At 40.5% G+C, this 20,997-nt stretch overlaps 1 protein-coding gene across 1 annotated transcript in view; it reads right to left on the minus strand.

Moving 5' to 3' along the window:
* Positions 1-2,121: 2,121 nt before the first annotated feature.
* EMP3 (epithelial membrane protein 3 (MAM blood group)) overlaps positions 2,122-20,997 on the minus strand; it is a 59,604-nt gene continuing 40,728 nt past the window's right edge. Inside the window, exons 2-5 of the mRNA XM_082274541.1 lie at positions 20,464-20,549; positions 15,091-15,193; positions 4,063-4,203; positions 2,122-3,542 (exon numbers count right to left, since the gene is read on the minus strand). Of these exons, the coding sequence (XP_082130667.1) occupies positions 3,373-3,542; positions 4,063-4,203; positions 15,091-15,193; positions 20,464-20,541 (492 nt within the window). The 5' untranslated portion in view covers positions 20,542-20,549 and the 3' untranslated portion in view covers positions 2,122-3,372. The remainder of the gene's footprint in view (positions 3,543-4,062; positions 4,204-15,090; positions 15,194-20,463; positions 20,550-20,997) is intronic.

A 20,997-nucleotide genomic window follows, 5' to 3' on the forward strand; every position in this document is an offset into this window, starting at 1 on the left:
ACTTATATAGCGCTGACCATTTACATATATATATCACCAAAAGTGAGCGCGAAAGAAAATCCCAAATTTTTGCTTTACATCAGAACACTAATAGAGCGGAAATCTTCTAATAGAGACATTCGGACTCTGGTGACAACTAGGGATTCCCTCACTTTGGAAAGATTTCCTAGCACATCCTGTTTTGGCTATGGGACTGAAAGTGAAGGGATATCTCTCCAATGAGACACAGATGGCAAAAAAACCCCCCCAAAAAAAAACAGAGATTGTTACTTTATCAGTAAGCAGCAGCAACAGCACACATGTATGCGCACACAGGGAGAGATTTACTAAAACTGGAGCACTCAGAATCTGGTGAAGCTCTGCATGGTAGCCAATCCGCTTCTAACTTCAGCTTGTTCAAATAAGTTTTGACAATAAAACCTGGAAGCTGATTGGTTTTTATGCAGAGTTGCACCAGATTTTTTATGCTCTGGTTTTTAGTAAAACCCCCCATAACCTTTCTATTTTTGCAACTTTATAAGATGTGTATATGCATCATGCCCTATTGACCCAGGGCACTGCCTTCCCCTCTTATAGTTCTGTTGTACATGGGATTGCAAGAAGGATCTCACCTGCTGTCTATTGTATTCAGACAGCCGACACAAGTCATAATCAGGTACTTAGTGTCCCACCCCTACCGAGGAAGTCAACATCTGGCGTAACGCGTATAGGGGGTGGAGCCTGTCCATCTATGTCACATTGCGGCCACGAGAGAGCTTGTTGTATCCACACTGCTGAAGTGCTTGTCTTGTAAGTTGCTGACTTTTTTAATAAACTTTTTGGATCTCAAACGGAGAGCACTAGATTTGTCTTTTCACCTTTTTGATGTATTTATGGCACAATACGGATTGAGATTGATTCCTTGATGAACCTGCCTAAGAGTATACAGCTAAAGATTCCCACCAGACTGCTATTATACCCAGAGGGGAAGTGCTTATCCTGACCCACTGGTGAGACAGGGTCAGAATGTAAGGTGAGAAGTTTAATTGCATGGGTGGCAGAGAAGCACTGAGCACTGAATTTTTGTGTATAAGCACTGAAGGTGGATGATAGTGTGTCAATTCCGACCCAACCTATATATATTTTATGAACATTTTATATTGCACTTTGTTTTGTACTGTTTAATTAATTGCTGTAGATATCTGGCGCAGCATTGTTTTTTGTGATTTATTGTATATTCAGGTACTTACACATGTTGCATTTAATATACATTTATTTTTTCTTATGAATATATAACTGCATTAAATTGTGTTTTTACATCTGCTTGGAGTTCAGCTTTCATTTGGCTCAAATGAGAAGAGGGCTAGGGATTTCTTTTATACTACGACAGGACTGGCGCCGCTATAAACATTATCTTTCCAGTGAGCACATTACCTTCATTCAGGTAATGAAAACACTACCCCAATACAAAAAAATATGAGCTTTAGAAGTATGATGCACCAAGGTTATTTTTAGTCATAGCCTGCTGCTGCTGAACAAGGTAAGCAACTTGATGAGCAGCAGAAGAATATGTAGTGTTTGCCTTTTTTTTTTTACAGTAAAAAAATATCCTAAACTATATATAAAGAATTCAAATGTTTGTTTTGCCTATATCAACCAAGCAGGTTCTTCTCTTCATTTTACAACTTGCATTTGGAAAATAACACCAAAAACCCAACAGTTTTCTTTTTAGAACATGAGCCCCACATTGTGATTAATATACAAATACATACCAGTAAATCTTGTGAAATATACTGCAAATTTGGATTTGTGAATAGGCTATGGACATTGTAATATTTACATTTGATTAATGTACAGTATATTTAAAGCAAGAGTTTTATTTTTGACAGAGTAGGGCCATCTGTATCTCATTGGGGAGATTTTCCTTCACTTCCTGTTCTGTAGACTCAACAGGAAGTGAGAAGATATCTTTTCAATGTAATGGTAATTCACATTTAGACAGCTGTCATGGGAACAAGTGCACACATTGAAAGATTTCCCCTTGTTCCTGTTGGCAAGTCCTAATTTTTGGATTTACCCTCACTTTTACTCCCAGATATACAAATAATCTGGGCAATTTAAATCAACCTAAGGAGTACAGACAGTGGTTTTACCGCCTCACCACTCTATCAAAATATAAAAAACAGTTTTCCTTTATTTATACTTTAACAATAAGTAAGTAAGCTTTAAAACAAGCATCTACCAACCTCTCTCAGACACCAGACACTGTGGAGTAATTCATTCGTAAATCTTACAAACCAAAAACCACTATCACTTTCATTTCAGCAACTCAGCTTATCTGCCCCCCCCCCTTCCTTCCCCAGCAGTGTGCAAGCTTTCTAGTGTCCAATGTAAACACAGAGCAGGTTCACAGGAAGAGAGGACCGCAGTGATTCTCTTGTGAATTTTGAGGATGTGTTGCTCCACAGACCACGCAGCTCCAAAGATCAGTGATGGCTTGTTTAAAAGTTTGTTTACCATTTGCCAGGATTATGTAAGTATCTAAATGTCAATAGCCTGGATAAAGTTCTACTCCAAATAGTGTAGCAAAAAAAAAATTGCAATGTCTTCCAATTAAAAAAGGTAGCAAAATACATTTAGAACCCTTTAAATTATTAGTGACCCTGTAAACTTTTTTCCTTCAAAACCATATTTTCTAACATGATAATAAAACATATTAGATGACTTCAGATTTAACACTGTGTATACACAACATGTAAAAGAAATAAACTATAAGTATTTTCATTAATAAAGCAAAGTGGAGTGTTTATATCCATTTTTACACTAAAGGAAGCAAAACCTAACTAAAATATTTTGAATATGGAATAATACTTATATTTTCACTTATGTGTAAATGAAATCTGATAGTGTTAACACTATTCAGACTTACATCAGCTCAATTTGAGAACAAGCAATTCCTTTTGTACTTCTTTCTGCTGTTCTTGGCCTACATAAAAACACTTTTTTATATGGCTTCTGTAGCATGGGGCTGTTCCCTGAGGGTATGCAGAAGCAGAAACCTATATTGCTCTGCATACAATAGCAACGCATATATGATCTAATAGGATGGGTTGTCTTCATGTGGAATGTTGATTAAATCCATTCTGAATCCAGCCGTACATACACTATACAATTTAGCATTATCCAGGACCTCATGGAATGGAATCCATGGAATGGAGATTGATAAAGATGACAACAGTGCCTTTGATTAATTTGATGGTGATGTTTAAAATTTGGCAGACCACAAGTTTCCAAAGCAGACTGATCCAGATGAACCCCAGAGGCAATATTCCATCCCACACAGTCTGGGCAAAGATCTCCTGATATGTGGAATAAGAAGATGTTTTACTGGTGTTACTGTCGTTTTCGCAGGTGGATGTACATGATTCCACTCACTAAACTGAGAGGAAAGGCCACCCAGGCCAGCACAAAGCAGTGACCAAAATGTCCTCCTTCAGGCTTGTTTTCATGAAACTCCTTCACATGGCTTGCGTAGATCACTGCTCCAGAGAACACAGTAAGACCTGTACAAAGGATTGGATCAGTTACTTATATTTTGATCATATAAATGTCAGACAGACAAAAAACAGATGAGTTGGAAAACAAGTCTGACCCCTAAAACCAGAAACCATCTGGGAGCCCTCCTAATGGTGGACTCTGTATAAAAAAAATCCCCCTTTATTGCTGTTTACTTAACCTTATTCCTCTAAGGCCTTCTCCTTTGTTTGCTGCCTATCGAACAAAAATTACAGAGTCCCTATTGACACCGATGGGGTCATGCGCAGGGAGTGGAGATCTTGCTAAAGAGAATTTTGTCCACCAGGCTGGAAACACTAAAAGAGGTCAAAGTTCTGGAACCAAGTAATTAGCTGAGGTTATGGTTGGCAGTTTAACTTGGGAGGTATATTTAGCAAATAAGTTTGTTGTAAAGGTACAAGCTGCCTTTAATTACTTTATGTAGTGCACTAAAATTATCATAAATATCAGTATAAACTACAAGGGGAGTATAATAAGAATGATAACAATGTCACTTAAATGTCTTACTTGCAAGTATCTGGAAGACACCTGTGGCATAAAAGAGTCCACCTTTCTCCATGGTGTAGAGCTGACACATGAATAGCATGAAGGCAAAGCTGGAGAATAGGACCGAGAGGACCATCAGAGCTTGAACAGCATGGAACCATTCTGAAGAAGACAAGACAAGCGTTAAAGATACAGTTTACTTGTGCATGCAGTTCAACTCTGGATATTATGATTAATGTTCTGTTCAGTAAGTTGACTATGAAGATAATTTAACTTAAAGTTAACTGAAGATGGCCTAGGACATTTTTAAAAATACCAACCACCTTGTAGCATCCGCCATTACCTCCATCAGTCTTTGTATGCATGTGCCCCTGTCAAACCCCTTGGATTCTTGGCCCAGACTGCATAAAAGGCCTCAAATTCTGACCATGCTGACTGCAAAATCATAAAACTTTAGTGAGCAGGAGATACTCTGGCATTTGATTGTTGAATGACCGAAGTGGATGTGGCTTAATCACAATCTAAGATAAAGTCAAGGTTCCATGTGCATCCTGGATCTACAACCAAGGAGGGCTTCACAGAGATACAAAGATCATTTTAAGGTACAGACACCATAAGGGTCCTGTGGTCCAGCATTGTTGTTACCTTAGAAACATTTCAGCTTCATTCCTAATATTAGTGTACATTTAGTTTCTGGCTAATACTCCTCCCTTTTTTAGTGGACAAACATGCTGAAATTCACACAGAAGGGAGTTACAAATTTTCCATGTTAGCTGTGGAAAATATCACTGCATATCTTTGGTGTACTGGGTTGGCATTTTAAAGTTGATATAGGTGCATGCCTTTTGGATAAAGCACTTAAGTCCCAGTTGCATTTTAATTGGTTCTGCAACAGTGGCTATTTGTCCAATTGCAAATTTAAAATAACACCAGGACCCAGCACTTCTCTTGAGTCCTGGTAGGGTTTGGTGTTGAAACCGCTGGCTCTCAGTGATAGCCAGGGTCCAGCACAAAGCCCAGAAACTGAAACAATCAGCTCTAGTCTTTCAATCCTGACAACTTCATTGGTGCACTCTAAAGCTTAGAATGTCAACTCAGTGATTCTGCAATGTATACAATGGAAGTAAAGGGATGTCACAAATGGTATCTAATCAATCATTTTTAGTATTGAGGCTCGAACAGAGCTGAAGCAGCTCGGCTTTGATTTATCCTGCAATAGCAGATCACTTCTACGATGATCGTTTGCTAGTTGATTGTAGACAGCAATATATCACCAGTAGAAATATTTTTTTGTGTGTGTATATATATATATATATATGTGTATATATATATATATATATATATATATATATATATATATATATACACAGTATCTCAGAATAGTGAGTACACCCCTCACATTTTTGTAAATATTTTATTATATCTTTTCATGTGACAGCACTGAAGAAATTACACTTTGCTACAATGTAAAGTAGTGAGTGTACAGCTTGTATAACAGTGTAAATTTGTTGTCCCCTCAAAATAACTCAACAGACAGCCATTAATGTCTAAACCGCTGGCAATAAAAGTGAGTATGCCCCTAATTGAAAATGTCCAAATTGGGCCCAAATTGTCAATATTTGTGTGGCCACCATTATTTTCCAGCACTGCTTTAACCCTTCTGGGCATGGAGTTCACCAGAGCTTCACAGGTTTCCACTGGAGTCCTCTTCCACTCTTCCATGATGACATCCCGGAGCTAGTGGATGTTAGAGACTTTGTACTCCTCCACCTTCCATTTGAGGATGCCCCACAGATGCTCAATAGGGTTTAGGTCTGGAGAAATGCTTGGCCAGTCCATCACCTTTACCCCCAGCTTCTTTAGCAAGGCAGTGGTTATCTTGGAGGTGTGTTTGGGGTCGTTGTCATATTGGAATACTGCCCTGCAGCCCAATCTCTGAAGGGAGGGGATCATGCTCTCCTTCAGTATGTCACAGTACATGTTGGCATTCATGGTTCCCGCAATGAACTGTAGCTCCCCAGTGGCAGCATCACTCATGCAGCCCCAGACCATGACACTCCCACCACCATGTTTGCCTGTAGGCAGGAAACACTTGGTTACCACCACACACGCTTGACATCACCTGAACCAAATACGTTTATCTTGGTCACATCAGACCACAGGACATGGTTCCAGTGATACATGTCCTTAGTCTGCTTGTCTTCAGCAAACTGTATGCAGGCTTTCTTATGCATCATTTTTAGAAGAGGCTTCCTTCTGGGATTACAGCCATGCAGACCAATTTGATGCAGTGTGCGGTGTATAGTCTGAGCACTGACAGGCTGACCCCCCTCCCTTCAACCTCTGCAGCAATGCTGGCAGCACTCATATGTCTATCCCAAAGACAACCCCTGGATATGACGCTGAGTACATGCACTCAACTTCTTTGGTCTACCATGGTGAGGCCTGTTCTGAGTGGAACCTGTCCTGTTAAACCACCGTATGATCTTGGCCACCGTGCTGCAGCTCAATTTCAGGGATTTGGTAATCTTCTTATAGCCTAGGCCATGTTTATGTAGAGCAACAATTCTTTTTTTTCAGATCCTCAGAGAGTTCTTTGCCATGAGGTGCCATGTTGATATTCCAGTGACCAGTATGAGAGAGTGAGAGCGAGAGCAATAACACCAAATTTAAAAACACCTGCTCCTCATTCACACCTGAGACCTTGTAATACTAACGAGTCATATGATACCGGGGAGGTAAAATGGCTAATTGCCCAATTTGGACATTTTCACTTAGGGGTGTACTCACTTTTGTTGCCAGCGATTTAGACAATAATGGCTGTGTGTTGAGTTATTTTGAGCAGACAGCAAATTTATGCAGTTATACAAGATGTACACTCATTACTTTACATTTTAGCAAAGTGTAATTTCTTCAGTGTTGCCACATGAAAAGATATAATAAAATGTTTACAAATATGTGAGGGGTGTACTCACTTTTGTGAGATACTCATATCTATCTATCTATCTATCTATCTATCTATCTATCTATCTATCTATCTATCTATCTATCTATCTATCTATCTATCTATCTATCTATCTATCTATCTATCTATCTATCTATCTATCTATCTATCTATCTATCTATCTATCTATCTATCTATCTATCTATCTATCTATCTATCTATCTATCTATCTGTGGTTACAAGCCTTGTGAAATAAAGGCCATCCTATTAGTTTGTATCCTTGACAACCTAATTTGATCTTCTTATGTAAATTTTAGCTGACTAATTTATTGTATGGTAGAATTTGGGGTAAATGTATGGGGCTGCACAAATTACGTGAAAGTTGTATAAGAAAAAAAATTTCACTATTCCTTCTAAATTAAAAGCTATAAAATAAAACGCACATTCCCAAATCTACAATCAAATTAAAGCCCTTTCTGTCCCAAGAAAAAAATCACATGATGTGTTATTGAGATATGGGGTGAAGGAATAAAATACTCTGGGACTCAAGGGGGTATAGGTAGAAAAAGTCTCCAGGACTTATGTGGTTAACAGCCATAAAGAAAAATGGCCCTGGATCTAAACCTAAAAATTGTATAATAGCAATTATATAATAGCAATTTTTTTTGTGATTTTCATCTGTATTTATGAGTTTTATACCTGGATAGGTGGATAAAGGTCACGTGTAATAGTCAGTGAAGGTTTTTTATTTTTTTATTTATATTATATGAGACTCTACAGACCTATAATATTTGCGGAGTATGTAATCTTTTGGTGGGAATGTACTTCTAAGGTCTCTTTTAGACAGGCAGTGCTTACCACACCTTGAAAAGTGTTCTGCAGTGGATCGTTTTTCAGGGAGCTGTAGAACAGCTGCTTGCAGGCATTCAGGAAGTTCTACTGCCGTCTCCTCATCTGATACCTGCTTTTTTTCCGATCACCTTGCTTTTTTAAACCCTTTTTTTTTAATTACCTAACAGCAATTTCACATTGTGGAATTGTGCCACAACTGTGAGCCAAGAGTTTGGATTGCAGTTGCAGTGTGACCCCATTGATCTCAAATGGCAAGTTTGAAACTGAGTTGAAAATGCCATGGCTGCAAAGCAAGGCATTGTGGCCACGCATTTACTGTATTCAGCCCTGTCAGGCTCTAATGTTAGAATTTGGGTAGTTGACCAGGGGGCTTAAAACCCAAGGCTCAGTGAAAGAGCCCTAAAAGAGCTATCAGTAAAAAAAGAGCTATGGACTAAAACATGTATTCGAAAAGCTGAAACAGTTTGCACAATCGAATAGATTTTCATCAAGATCACATTAGAATTGCAGACAGATCTTAGGAAGCTGTGTTCTCTTTATAGTTAATTGATCTTGATACCGTGACATTTTAAATGATTTAGTCATAAATTAAAGTGAAATGTTTTTCCGAAGAAAACATAAGTAATGAAAACAAAAGCTAGGTGAGGATGCCAAGAGGCCCTTGGCATAAAACACATTCTGGGCACTGAATGTTTTATTTTTCTGCTCATTAATCATCTTTCAGGGCTTTTCTAAACAGTACATCTGCTTTGTAGGCCCGCATGGAATTCACTATCTGTGCAACTAAAATAAAAAAAATAAAAAAAACGCAATGGAAAATATTTTAAAATACTTCCTAAACTGTCTTAAGCAGGGAAAGGCTAGAACCTTTGTCAGGTTTTTATTATTGTCAGGAGTCCCTACTGGGGACCATATCTTTCACATCATGAGATATATCTATAAAAACAGTGTGTGTATGATATATATATAGGTATATATATATATATATATACTATTGTCAAAACTATTAGGACTCTGCAGGTCAGTCAAGTTCCTCCACCCCAAACTCGCTAATCCATGTCTTTATAGACCTTGCTTTGTGCACTGGTGTGCAGTCATGTTGGAACAGGAAGGGGCCATCCCCAAACTGTTTCTACAAAGTTGAGAGCATACAATTGTACAAAATGACTTGGTATGCTGATGCCTTAAGAGTTCCCATCACTGGAACAAAGGGTCCAAGCCCAACCCCTGAAAAACAACTCCACACCATAAACCCCCCCCCCCCTCCACCAAGTGATTTGGACCAGTGCACAAAGCAAGGTCCATAAAGACATGGATGAGCAAGTTTGGGGTGGAGGAACTTTACTGGCCTGACTTAAACCCGATAGAACACCATTTAGGAAGAATTAGAGCAGAGACTGCGAGCCAGGCCTTCTCGTCTCAAATCAGTGCCTGCCCTTACAAGTGCACTTCTGGAAGAATGGTCAAATTGTATGGCGTGTGACTGGTGGCGTGCGCGCACCTACAATCGTTTCACCGGAAACCCAGCTTCTTCAGGACATAGCGCCCCCTGGCTGGGACGTGCTTAAATACACCTTTACACCCAGCTTGTCAAATTATTTAAAGGGGACATATATAATTTGCACAAAATATCAAATATAAAACATGTAAGTCCAAACAGTCACCAGACATTTATACTTGGCTGGTGGACATGCGCAACAGATGCCCACAGGGACATGCAATCAAAGACCATAAAGTAAAATCAACGCGGCAAAGCAGGAAAACTTTCTACCAGACTAATCATCCATGTTGAATATACTGTACCTCAACCAAAAGGATAAGGATAAGATTAGACAGAGTAAATCATTAGTCCAAAAATACCCATAAATTAGGTTCTTTTTTAGGGTATTAGATGCAAGAGTATTTAATTTAGAAATGCTAAATTTTTCTTTTTTGAAGAGGATTTTATCAAAATCACCCCGTTTATTGCTTAATTTAAGAGAATAAATACCCTTTACTTTTAAGCCAGTAGTGTTAGCTTGATGAAATTGGAGGACGTGCTGTGCCAAGGGACTATCTGGTTCTTGGTGGAAAGGAAGACCAGGAGGCGAGAAATGAAGGAACGCCACTGAGGGACAATCTTCATAGCAAAGTTCAGCATGCATAACAGGGACTACAGCTGTCTCTTGGTGCAACTTCGTAAGGTTGTGAATGACCGCCCTAATCCGGGACAGTTTGTCAGGGGGTAGGCTGGCCTGCATAGAGCAGGTGTCAAGGATAATTCCTAGGAAGGTGATCGACTGTGAGGGGCCTTCCACTTAAATTATTATATAATAATACAAATAATATATATATATATACAGTGGGTACGGAAAGTATTCAGACCCCCTTAAATTTTTCACTCTTTGTTATATTGCAGCCATTTGCTAAAATCATTTAAGTTCATTCTTCTTCCTCATGAATGTACACATAGCACCCCATACTGACAGAAAAACACAGAATTGTTGACATTGTTGCAGATTTATTAAAAAAGAAAAACTGAAATATCACATGGTCCTAAGTATTCAGACCCTTTGCTGTGACACTCATATATTTAACTCAGGTGCTTTCCATTTCTTCTGATCATCCTTGACATGGTTCTACACCTTCATTTGAGTCCAGCTGTGTTCGATTATACTGATTGGACTTGATTAGGAAAGCCACACACCTGTCTATATAAGACCTTCCAGATCACAATGCATGTCAGAGCAAATGAGAATCATGAGGTCAAAGGAACTGCCTGAAGAGCTCATGGACAGAATTGTGGCAAGGCACAGATCTGGCCAAGGTTGCAAAAAGATTTCTGCTGCACTTATGGTTCCTAAGAGCACAGTGGCCTCCATAATCCTCAAATGGAAGACGTTTGGGACGACCAGAACCCTTCCTAGAGCTGGCCGTCCGGCCAAACTGAGCTATCGGGGGAGAAGAGCCTTGGTGAGAGAGGTAAAGAAGAACCCAAAGATCACTGTGGCTGAGCTCCAGAGATGCAGTCAGGAGATGGGAGAAAGTTGTAGAAAGTCAACCATCACTGCAGCCCTCCACCAGTCGGGGCTTTATGGCAGAGTGGCCCGACGGAAGCCTCTCCTCAGTGTAAGACACATGAAAGCCCGCATGGAGTTTGCTAAAAAACACCTGAAGGACTCCAACATGGTGAGAAATAAGATTCTCTGGTCTGATGAGACCAAAATAGAACTTTTTGGCCTTAATTCTAAGCGGTATGTGTGGAGAAAACCAGGAACTGCTCATCACCTGTCCAATACAGTCCCAACAGTGAAGCATGGTGGTGGCAGCATCATGCTGTGGGGTGTTTTTCAGCTGCAGGGACAGGACGACTGGTTGCAATCGAGGGAAAGATGAATGCGGCAAAGTACAGTGTTATCCTGGACAAAAACCTTCTCCAGAGTGCTCTGGACCTCAGACTGGGCCGAAGGTTTACCTTCCAACAAGACAATGACCCTAAGCACACAGCTAAAATAACGAAAGAGTGGCTTCACAACAACTCCGTGACTGTTCTTGAATGGCCCAGCCAGAGCCCTGACTTAAACCCAATTGAGCATCTCTGGAGAGACCTAAAAATGGCTGTCCACCAACGTTTACCATCCAACCTGACAGAACTGGAGAGGATCTGCAAGGAGGAATGGCAGAGGATCCCCAAATCCAGGTGTGAAAGACTTGTTGCATCAAAAAGACTCCTGGCTGTATTAGATCAAAAGGGGGATTCTACTAAATACTGAGGAAAGGGTCTGAATACTTAGGACCATGTGATATTTCAGTTTTTCTTTTTTAATAAATCTGCAACAATGTCAACAATTCTGTGTTTTTCTGTCAGTATGGGGTGCTATGTGTACATTCATGAGGAAGAAGAATGAACTTAAATGATTTTAGCAAATGGCTGCAATATAACAAAGAGTGAAAAATTTAAGGGGGTCTGAATACTTTCCGTACCCACTGTATATTTATAAATATAATAGGTTTTTCCAACAATCACTGTGCTTCTGCAATACAGCCTCCCCATGAGGTTCCTGCCACAAGTTCTCAGTTACTGCTTATACCACTCATTACCCATTTACAGGCACCACAAGCTTCTGCTACACGTCCTTCTTCTCAAAGTTGTTTGCCACAAGCCCTCAGTCGCCACTCATACCACTCATCTGTTTACAGGCACTACGAGCTTCCGTAAAACGACCTCCCCCACGAGGTCCCCGCCACAAGCTCTCAGTCGCCACTCATACCACTCATTTGCCCATTCACACTTACAACTCATGCGACTTCTTAGGTTGCAAATGCCGACATGCTTCTGCACGCCTCTTTTCAGTGTCAGCTCATTTATTTACGTTACTTGGTCAGCATGGCCATGGTTATCCCCATACATCTTCCACTTTTTTCTACCGCTTGTTTTCGCCTCCCTTTGAAGCTACTTTCTTGCAACACGCAATGCAAGCTCGTCTCCAGTGGCACTCAACCCGGCCACTCACGTTTTCTTGTCTGTCTTTCTATATAGACCAGAGAGGTCAGGTTGTTCCATCCTGCATAAGGTTGGATGTTTTTTTTGCAGGTAATATGACATACATACAGACATGCAGGGCTTCACATGCTTTTGCCTGGGGGGGGTGGGGGTTGTCACATTTTAGGAGGAAGGTCGGGCTTAGGGCTCTTCTTCACGCCAGGTTAAACCTGGACCTCCATGTTATCTTTTTCAGGTTCCCGATCACAGATCAGTCTCGGCCACAACCAGGACCTCTATTCTATCAGGGCTCGAGTCAGGTGGGTAGTACATTGGATACTCCCCCACATCACCCTGCAGCACCCTTTATTCACCTTGATACCTCACATACACAAATTGGGCTGCCAATCTGATGCTTAGCTACTGTCTCATTTTTTTTCTTACCTATTTTCTGAAGGACATCACCTTCAAACTACCCAGACACCTGGTGACCTGTGGTTATCTGAGTTCCTCCCCTCTGCCCTGAGAAGACATGGGCTCACAAAAATTATGCTGTAGAAATGATGGTCTATACAGATTGATTTTAAAGATTATTACTGATTATGCAGGTAACATATTTTAAACACATGTAGTCCTGAAGAAAACAGTGAATGTTTAAAATGCGTCGAGCTTCCATGTGGACTGTTTTATCTGAGAACAGAAAATGTGCATTTTTATTTATCTACCCCTATTTGGAATACATGGATGTGGTCACATATGTGTCCTTTTTATTCTCTGTACAATAAAATGTGATGTTTTAACTGTTAGAATTTTTTGTTGCCACATTTTCTTTTTGACTATTCCCTTTAAAATCCTATGATAAAAATATAACCTTTTTAAAATAATGCCTAGGTTAGTCTTAAATTGATTCAGCAACTGTGATTTTTAGTTCTCTGTTGTCTGGACATACTCATGAAGGGTCTTCAGATATGTTTGGCTTGGTCTAAGATTTTTATGTGCATGCTCCTATGAAAACAATGACCACAACAGTTATAAACAGTAAGTAAACCCAACATGTGCTGAGATGTTTTCCCTTGCAGAATATTGATTTGTTAAGACTGTTTTAACTCCTTCAGAAATGTTATTACTTTATTATACTCTTCTGGCAGGATGGCCCTTTAAAATGCATGCACCAGATTAGTAAAACCCTATTGCCTGTTTCGGTAGCCTTACAATATCAGGTGGTTCTTAATAGCGCCTTTTTACAAACCGGCTATACAGGGCAGGGCAGAAGATGGACAGAGGGATCTCCACTACCCTTTAGTCTCTTCTAGGAGACACCCTGGCCAGCATGGGGGGACCTGGGCAGCAGTAGGCCTGAATAGCAATCTTTTCAAAAGCAGTAGGATTCCAGAGACAGTGTGAGTACCTCTACACTCACAGGGAGAAGAAAAGGGAGAAGGCTGCTAGATGCAATATCTAGCAAGCTTTCCAAGGGCAGTTCCAACAGCTAAACCCAATCCCTTGTCCTGGGACACTTTATGAGGCAGCCAGGTAGGCTGGTATTTTCAATAGAGGAGGCATAGAGCTCCTGCAAGTTTGGGACTTTGCTAAAATTCCACTATGGGGACGCAGAGCTCCTACAAGGGGAATTCTTATTGCCAATTCCAGAAAGACTTTTGTTGTTCCATCGGGAATACAGTCGAGGTGTTGCTATTTTGCGATGTACATAGTGAAGGAAGTTGTCCTCAAGTTGCTCTCCAAGTCAAGTTGTGCATCCTATAATCCCCATTTCCTATCCAAGTTGTTTTCCCCCAATAAAACAACAAAAACAAGCCCATGGACTGATTTATGTCTCAGAATGTAAGTTGGAAAAATGTGTTTTGTCTGGCTGTGCAGGAATAGGGGGAAGCAAAAATCCAGCAGCCCTCTTTGGGGTAGCACTACATAGTTTATTTTTACACAGCTCTTCACACCTTCCAGCAACTACTTCCTCTGCAGACTTTGGCAGTCAGTCATGTGACATCTCATACCTGGAACAGAAGTGCTGAAAAACCTCCCTCTGTCAGACACTGATAATGCAAGTCTGAATGGGGAGCAGGTAGTTAGATAGGGTCTAGCATATATCACTGACTCTGGTACCTGCTCATATAGTTGTCTGAATGGTGAAGTATCTTCACTCAGGGTCACCAACTTGATGAATCCTCTTGGTACTGGCCTGGGGGCAAAGATCACCCTATCGTCCATCCCATGGTGTTAGGGAATACTTAGAGAATCAAAGAAAGAATCTGGTCGTGCCAATATTTTCTTGCTTTAGATAATGTCATTTACCAGAAAAACAAAATGCAATGTGATAAATATAACTTGTTACTGGCATGGGACGATGATAGTGCTAGTGCTCCACGTGGCTTCTTCCTATAGGTAGTGACTCATCAAGTTCCATCTGCCTTGGTGCATTCCAAGGTATCCTCACTTATTGGACCTGTGATTGTCACCTTCTGAGTTGCTGGGGATGTCTTGAAAGGTGTCACTGTGGTCAGAATGGGACCGGTCACCTTACTGCCAGCAAGTTGAAGTGAAGATGACATCAGTCAATGGTAATGTTATCCTATCAATTCTACTGTTTATGCTGGAAAAAATACCAGCCTGGTGGCAAACATATGTGCACTAAAATGACAGCTAAATTCTGACTGGTTAATACGAGCAATATGCATTTTGTAAGGTGCTTTTAAAGAATGAGACCCCCTCTTTTTTATGGCCACAAAGCTAACATAACATTGATGACCTTTGCATATATAATATTTTTACATACCATTTCTAGATACAGAAGAGCACATCCAACTGTCTGAACTGTTGTTATAAATACAGTCATGCCAGAGGTTCAGTGTTTCATCTTCTGAAAGTACCCACCATGACTAGATTGGTGACAAGGGAAAAATAGAAAAAATTGTAACAGATAATTATGATAAACTGGCAATGACAATATACAGTACCTTTTTTTCTTAAAGTATAGTGTTTATTGAATGAATATATATTTGTAGTTATTGCAGTGTTTACCATCTTTCATTACCTTTAAAACACCATATATATATTTTATGGTATAGTGTAGCGGCTAAATTATTATTCTAGGTGGACAGTTTAATTAGGGAGCAGCAAAAAAGAATGTTACATAGTTGGTCGAAAACAAGACCATCTGGTTCAACTACTAAAAGGAAAATAAAAACCCTACAATACCCATAGTTGATCCAGAGCAGGGGTCTTCAAACTATGGCCCTCCAGTTGTTCAGGAACTACAATTCCCATCATGCCTAGTCATGTCTGTGAATATCAGAGTTTTCCATTGCCTCATGGGACGTGTAGTTCCGCAACAGCTGGAGGGCCGTAGTTTGAGGATCCCTGATCCAGAGGAAGGCAAAATAAAAACAGCAAAGCATAATCCATTATGCTCCAGCAGGGGGAAAAAATCCTCCTTCCTGAGCCCAGAGAGGCAATTGGATATTCCCTGGATCAACTTTACCTATTAATGTTAGTGTCCAGTTATATTATGTAAATTTAGGAAAGAATACAGGCCTTATTTTAAAGCAATCTACTGAGCTGGCCAGAACCAGCTCTTGAGGGAGTCTAGTCCACATTTTCACAGCTCTTACTATGATACTATTATGAAACCTTTCCGTATTTGGAGATTAAATCTCTTTTCCTCAAGATGTAAAGAGTGCCCCCTTGTCCTCTGTGATGACCGTAAAGTGAATAACTCAACACCGAGTTCACTATATGGACCACTTATATATTTATACATGTTGACATATCCCCCCTTAATCTCCTCTTCTCAAGAGAGAATAAATTCAGATCCTCTAATCTTTTCCCATAGCTGAGCTCCTCCATGCCTCTTATCAGTTTGGTTGCCCTTCTCTGCAATTTCTGGTGCCCATAACTAAACTGCATATTTCAGATGAGGTCTTACTAATAATTTGTATAGGGGCAACATGATATCTCTCTCTCTCTCTGCAGTCTACACTAGAGCCCTGCGCAGGACTGTTTTATTAAACCCGCACCCGCTGAATGTATGACCAGGACCGCCCGCACCCGCAATGTTTGTTTTCCACTCCCGCCTTCACCCGCAATATTTGCGTCCACTCCCACCCGTAATGTTTGCGTCCACTCCTGCAGTTTTGCCCTATACTCGCCGTAAAAAACTACCCCCTCTTCTGAGGCAACACCATTTCATAACATCAGTGGAGCCATCACGTCCCTATTAAATATTTTAGCCCGCTGGATGTGCCCTAATATGTACTGTAGCTTCTGCTACATACAGAACTTCTCTATAATTAATAGTTTAGCCCACTGGATGTGTATACAGCAAGCTTTGGCTACTTACAGAACATCCCTGTGCTGAAATACTCTATGTACCACGCTGAGCCAATCACGGCAAGCTGTGTATTCTATTATTGCATACAAAGTCTGCTCGGATTGGCAAAGGTTGTATAAGCCCGCCTCTCTGACTCAGCCAATCGGAGCAGGCTTTGTATGCAATTATAATAGAATACACTACTTGCTGTGATTGGCTCAGCACGGTACATAGAATATTACAGCACAGGGATGTTCTGTAAGTTGCCAATCACATCCAGCGGGCTAACATTTTTAATAGGAATATTCTGTAACTAGCTGAAGCTACAGCGTATAAGACGACCCCCGATTTTTGGGGTATCTTTTTTATCATTATAAAAAAAAGTCGTCTTATATGCCGGAAAATACGCTACACCAAATTACACCGTTCCCCGCGGGTACCCGCAAAATTTTTTGAACTGCCACTCCCGCCCGCAGCAGAGGTAAAACCGCCCGCTCCCGCAAGATTTGCATTGGGTCACGCGGGTCCTGCCATTGGCTCTTTACCTAGATCGGGGATGGGCTCTGTCCCCGATCGCCACGTGATTGACACAGCCAATCATGTGGTAAACAGCCAATTTCATTTCATTGGCTGTTTACCTTGATCGGGGTTGGGCTCAGTCCGAGGGACGAGCCTCACCCCCGATCACCCCGGGGGCGCGCAGTAGTGGCGAGAGCGGGCGGACGTCATATGATGGCCACCCGGATCGGCAAAGACTTCCTGCCGGCGTCATTTTATAATGGTCCGGTATGGAGGTGGTTAAGCAACTTGCCATGTTGTGGCATTGTGACTATTAGCCCTGTACCTGTTTCATGATGTACACTTTAGAAAATGTTGGTTGACCCCTGTTATTGTAATACCTTTAAATAAACAAGGAACAGACATATATTTTATCATGAAGCTCAGTTACAAATAGAAGAGCATATGATAAAACTTAAACTAATAACCATAGGCAAAGAATCTGCCTTAATCATTTTCCAATTCAAAGATTTATATTGTTTAGGTAAATAGTGGGCATTATGGTACAATCCAAGGGTATACATAAAGGAATAATCAATACAGGCACAGACCACCCTTACCAGATATGGATTACAATGAAGAAAGGATAGGGTGTTGACAGCTGAGGACTACAAGTAAGTCTGAAATGGGGAGGAGTGTCACTTGCCACATGTGTGCCACTGCTGCTGAACAAGAAAACATGTATATGTGAAAACGGCCCTCTGCTCCAGAACTAGGGACGGGAAAATCAATCCTACCCTCCGGGTATGAATGAGGCCACCAATTTTAGGCCCTTCTGGGAGGGCTTTAAATCAGGAGGGTGGTGGAGGGCTTTAAATCAGGAGGGTGGGACAAAAAATCTAACATAAATAATAGCTCCTTATTTTTGGAGTATTTGGCCCTGAGCCGTCACCTTTTTCTTTGTTTATTTATTTTATTATTATTTCTGCATTCTTTTTCTTTTTTTGGTGTTTTTTTTTCTCTCATTCCCTTCCCTCTTCTTTGCATTGTACATATGGCTATGTATATGTATTTTTATATTGGATATTTCACATAAATTTAGTTTTTAAATGTAAATTCCTTTTCAGGAGGTTTATAGATGCATTGGCATTTATATTGTTTCAAAATATGGATTCACCATCAGCGGGATCATGGCATGCAGTGAGGTTTTCTCTTTACTTCCAATTTTCACTGTTTTGTTTTTCTTTTTGTCTGTTTATCTTTTATTTTTGTTTTTCTCTCCTATCTTGTCTGTTTGTTCATTTCTATTCTGCTTCCCGGTGTCTCCCTCTTTCTGCAGTCCCTCCGCCTGGCGCCCAGGCGGCCATGGGTTTGCCGGGTTCCCCGCCAATGCAATGGCCGCACTTTTACCATCAGGGTGACTTCCTCTCTGACACGGCACGCGTCTGGTTGCTTGGCAACCAGACTTGCCAGTCAGATGTTTCCACCCCTCAATGCACCGGCTGTTTGTGGGCTCGGTAGGGGGCGCCAACGTCATTCTTCGGTGCCCCCCACGTGCAAACAGGGGATCTTCTGTCCCTTACAGGTGATGTTCTACAACTATGGGGATTCATTACCAATCACTTCCCCTATTTATAGGGAGCTATTTCTCCCTCAATTTAGGGGATGTTCATGGAGAATGCTGTTGTGCTGGTTGCTTTCAGGCTGTGAGCACAAACCACTGAGATTTTCTCTTTATCTTCGGGTTTCTATTTGACTCTCTGATCATACATAGGTAATGTATTTGGTCTTCACAGACTCTTCTATGCCTATATACCTTTGTATATTTTTTCAGAGCCATGAGCCTTTTTATTTTTTTTGATCCATCTATGACCTCGCTATATCTGTGATTTAAATAATACTTGGATATATGCACTATGTATTGTAGCTCATGCCCTGAACATATTTGATGAATCCCTGTTGGTCCCATTGGCCCTATTTGTTTATGGAAATACTTTTTTGATATATATATATATATATATATATATATATATATATATATATATATATATATATGTGTGTGTATGTGTATATCCACTTATTATTTTTAATTTGCATGGTTTACACACAATACTCATGTCTGCGGACACTATATACTCCTGGTGCTCTAATTATAGTCATGATTGCCTCTGGTAGTATATAGATTTTTATCTGTATGCTGTGGAGATATTAATTCTCACATGCATATAGATTTATACTCCACTTTGTCCTAGTCTTTCAGCTGCACGGTTTTTTTTTTTATCATCTTTTATCCAACAGACTTTGAGGTTTAGCCTTACTAATCCCCATGTGTTGATCCTGTTTTGGGCCTTTCGGATCTTGTTGGAGGAATTGCTGTTTGTGGGGGATTCTGGGATGATTTCTTCTTATGTGCTCATCACCCCCTGCTGCCAATTATCCCTCCCTTGGTTTTAAACTCTGGCTGTTAAGTATGTTCTTATTGGCTTTCATTATGTAAGTATTTATGGTTTCCATCAAATTTTGAGCTGGTCACCATCAGATTGACTACCTCTATGTACCGTAATTAAGCATTCACCTGCCTTTAATAATATGTATCTGTTTCTTAATAGAAACAACTAGGTGACTACAAGACGCATGTTACCCCCGCCCTGAAGAAGGAATAGTTATTCATTCTGAAAGGCGTTGGGTCTGTATGCCTTGTATTTCACTTGTCCATTTGTGAGCCATTGACCTTCATACATAAATTTTATATGTGCATCATGATTCTGCCATGTGAACAACCAGATTTTCATTGTCGTGTCTAATTTTGATATTTTATATTATCTACTCAATAAATGTATACCTTTTATATTATCTCTCTATGTCTACTTTTTGACTCCAGCTTGTCTTTTTTTCTATCAGGTTGAGGTCAGGACTATGTACAGGCCACTCAAATTTCTCCACCCCAAACTCGATCATCCATGTCTTTAACAGTAGATCTTGCTTTGTGCACTGGTGGGCAGTTATGTTGGAACTATCCCCAAACTGTTTCCACAAAGTTGGGAGCATGAAATTGTCAGAAATGTCTTGGTATGCTGACGCCTTAAGAGTTCTCTTCACTGGAACTAAGGGGCCAAGCCCAACCCCTGAAAAACCACCCCACACCATAATCCCCCCTCCACCCAGTGAGTTGGACCAGTGCAAAAAGTAAGGTTGTAAATATTAACAGCCAACTATGTTTTGTACATTTCTAACTTTTTTTCATTTTGACTGGATTGGTAGCTAATGATTTATTGTACTTTATACTTCAGCTTGTGTCTTCATATGCATTTATTAAATAAGCTACATTATATTATTGCTTACATTGTCAAGGGTGGCAACGAAGAGGATGATCAAGATGACGATGTGCAGGGCAGTTACTCCAAACAGCAAATAACTCATCTTTAAATCTGTAAGGGATGGAACAGAAAGCACAGTCAGTTATCACTCATTATTAGTGTTTTGTCCTGGGATTACTTCTTTTACCTTGGGAATACTGATGCCTGCTTGATGTATATGAGACCATACTGAGACCCCCAGGAAGTGATCGGAGAGGAGGCCCTCAGCCAGGGTGAACAGGCTCCCGGACCCCTGCTACATGGGAGCGATCCCCAATATCGAAAAGCAGTTTACCCCTGTAGGGGTATCTAGCTCTGGTAAGCGTGGGCTACATTGAGAGGGGAGCACAGGATTCTCACCCACACACCCACTCCGAATCACTTCAAGGGAGCATTCTATCAATTTTGTGGACTTTGCACCTGTACTGCTTTTGGACTCTTTTGCACATATACCGTATTTTCCGGCGTATAAGACGACTGGGCGTATAAGACGACCCCCCTAATTTTCAAGTTAAAACAT

The sequence above is a fragment of the Pelophylax lessonae genome, assembly GCF_965119305.1.
Source record: "Pelophylax lessonae genome assembly, chromosome: 12".
NCBI lineage: Eukaryota > Metazoa > Chordata > Amphibia > Anura > Ranidae > Pelophylax > Pelophylax lessonae.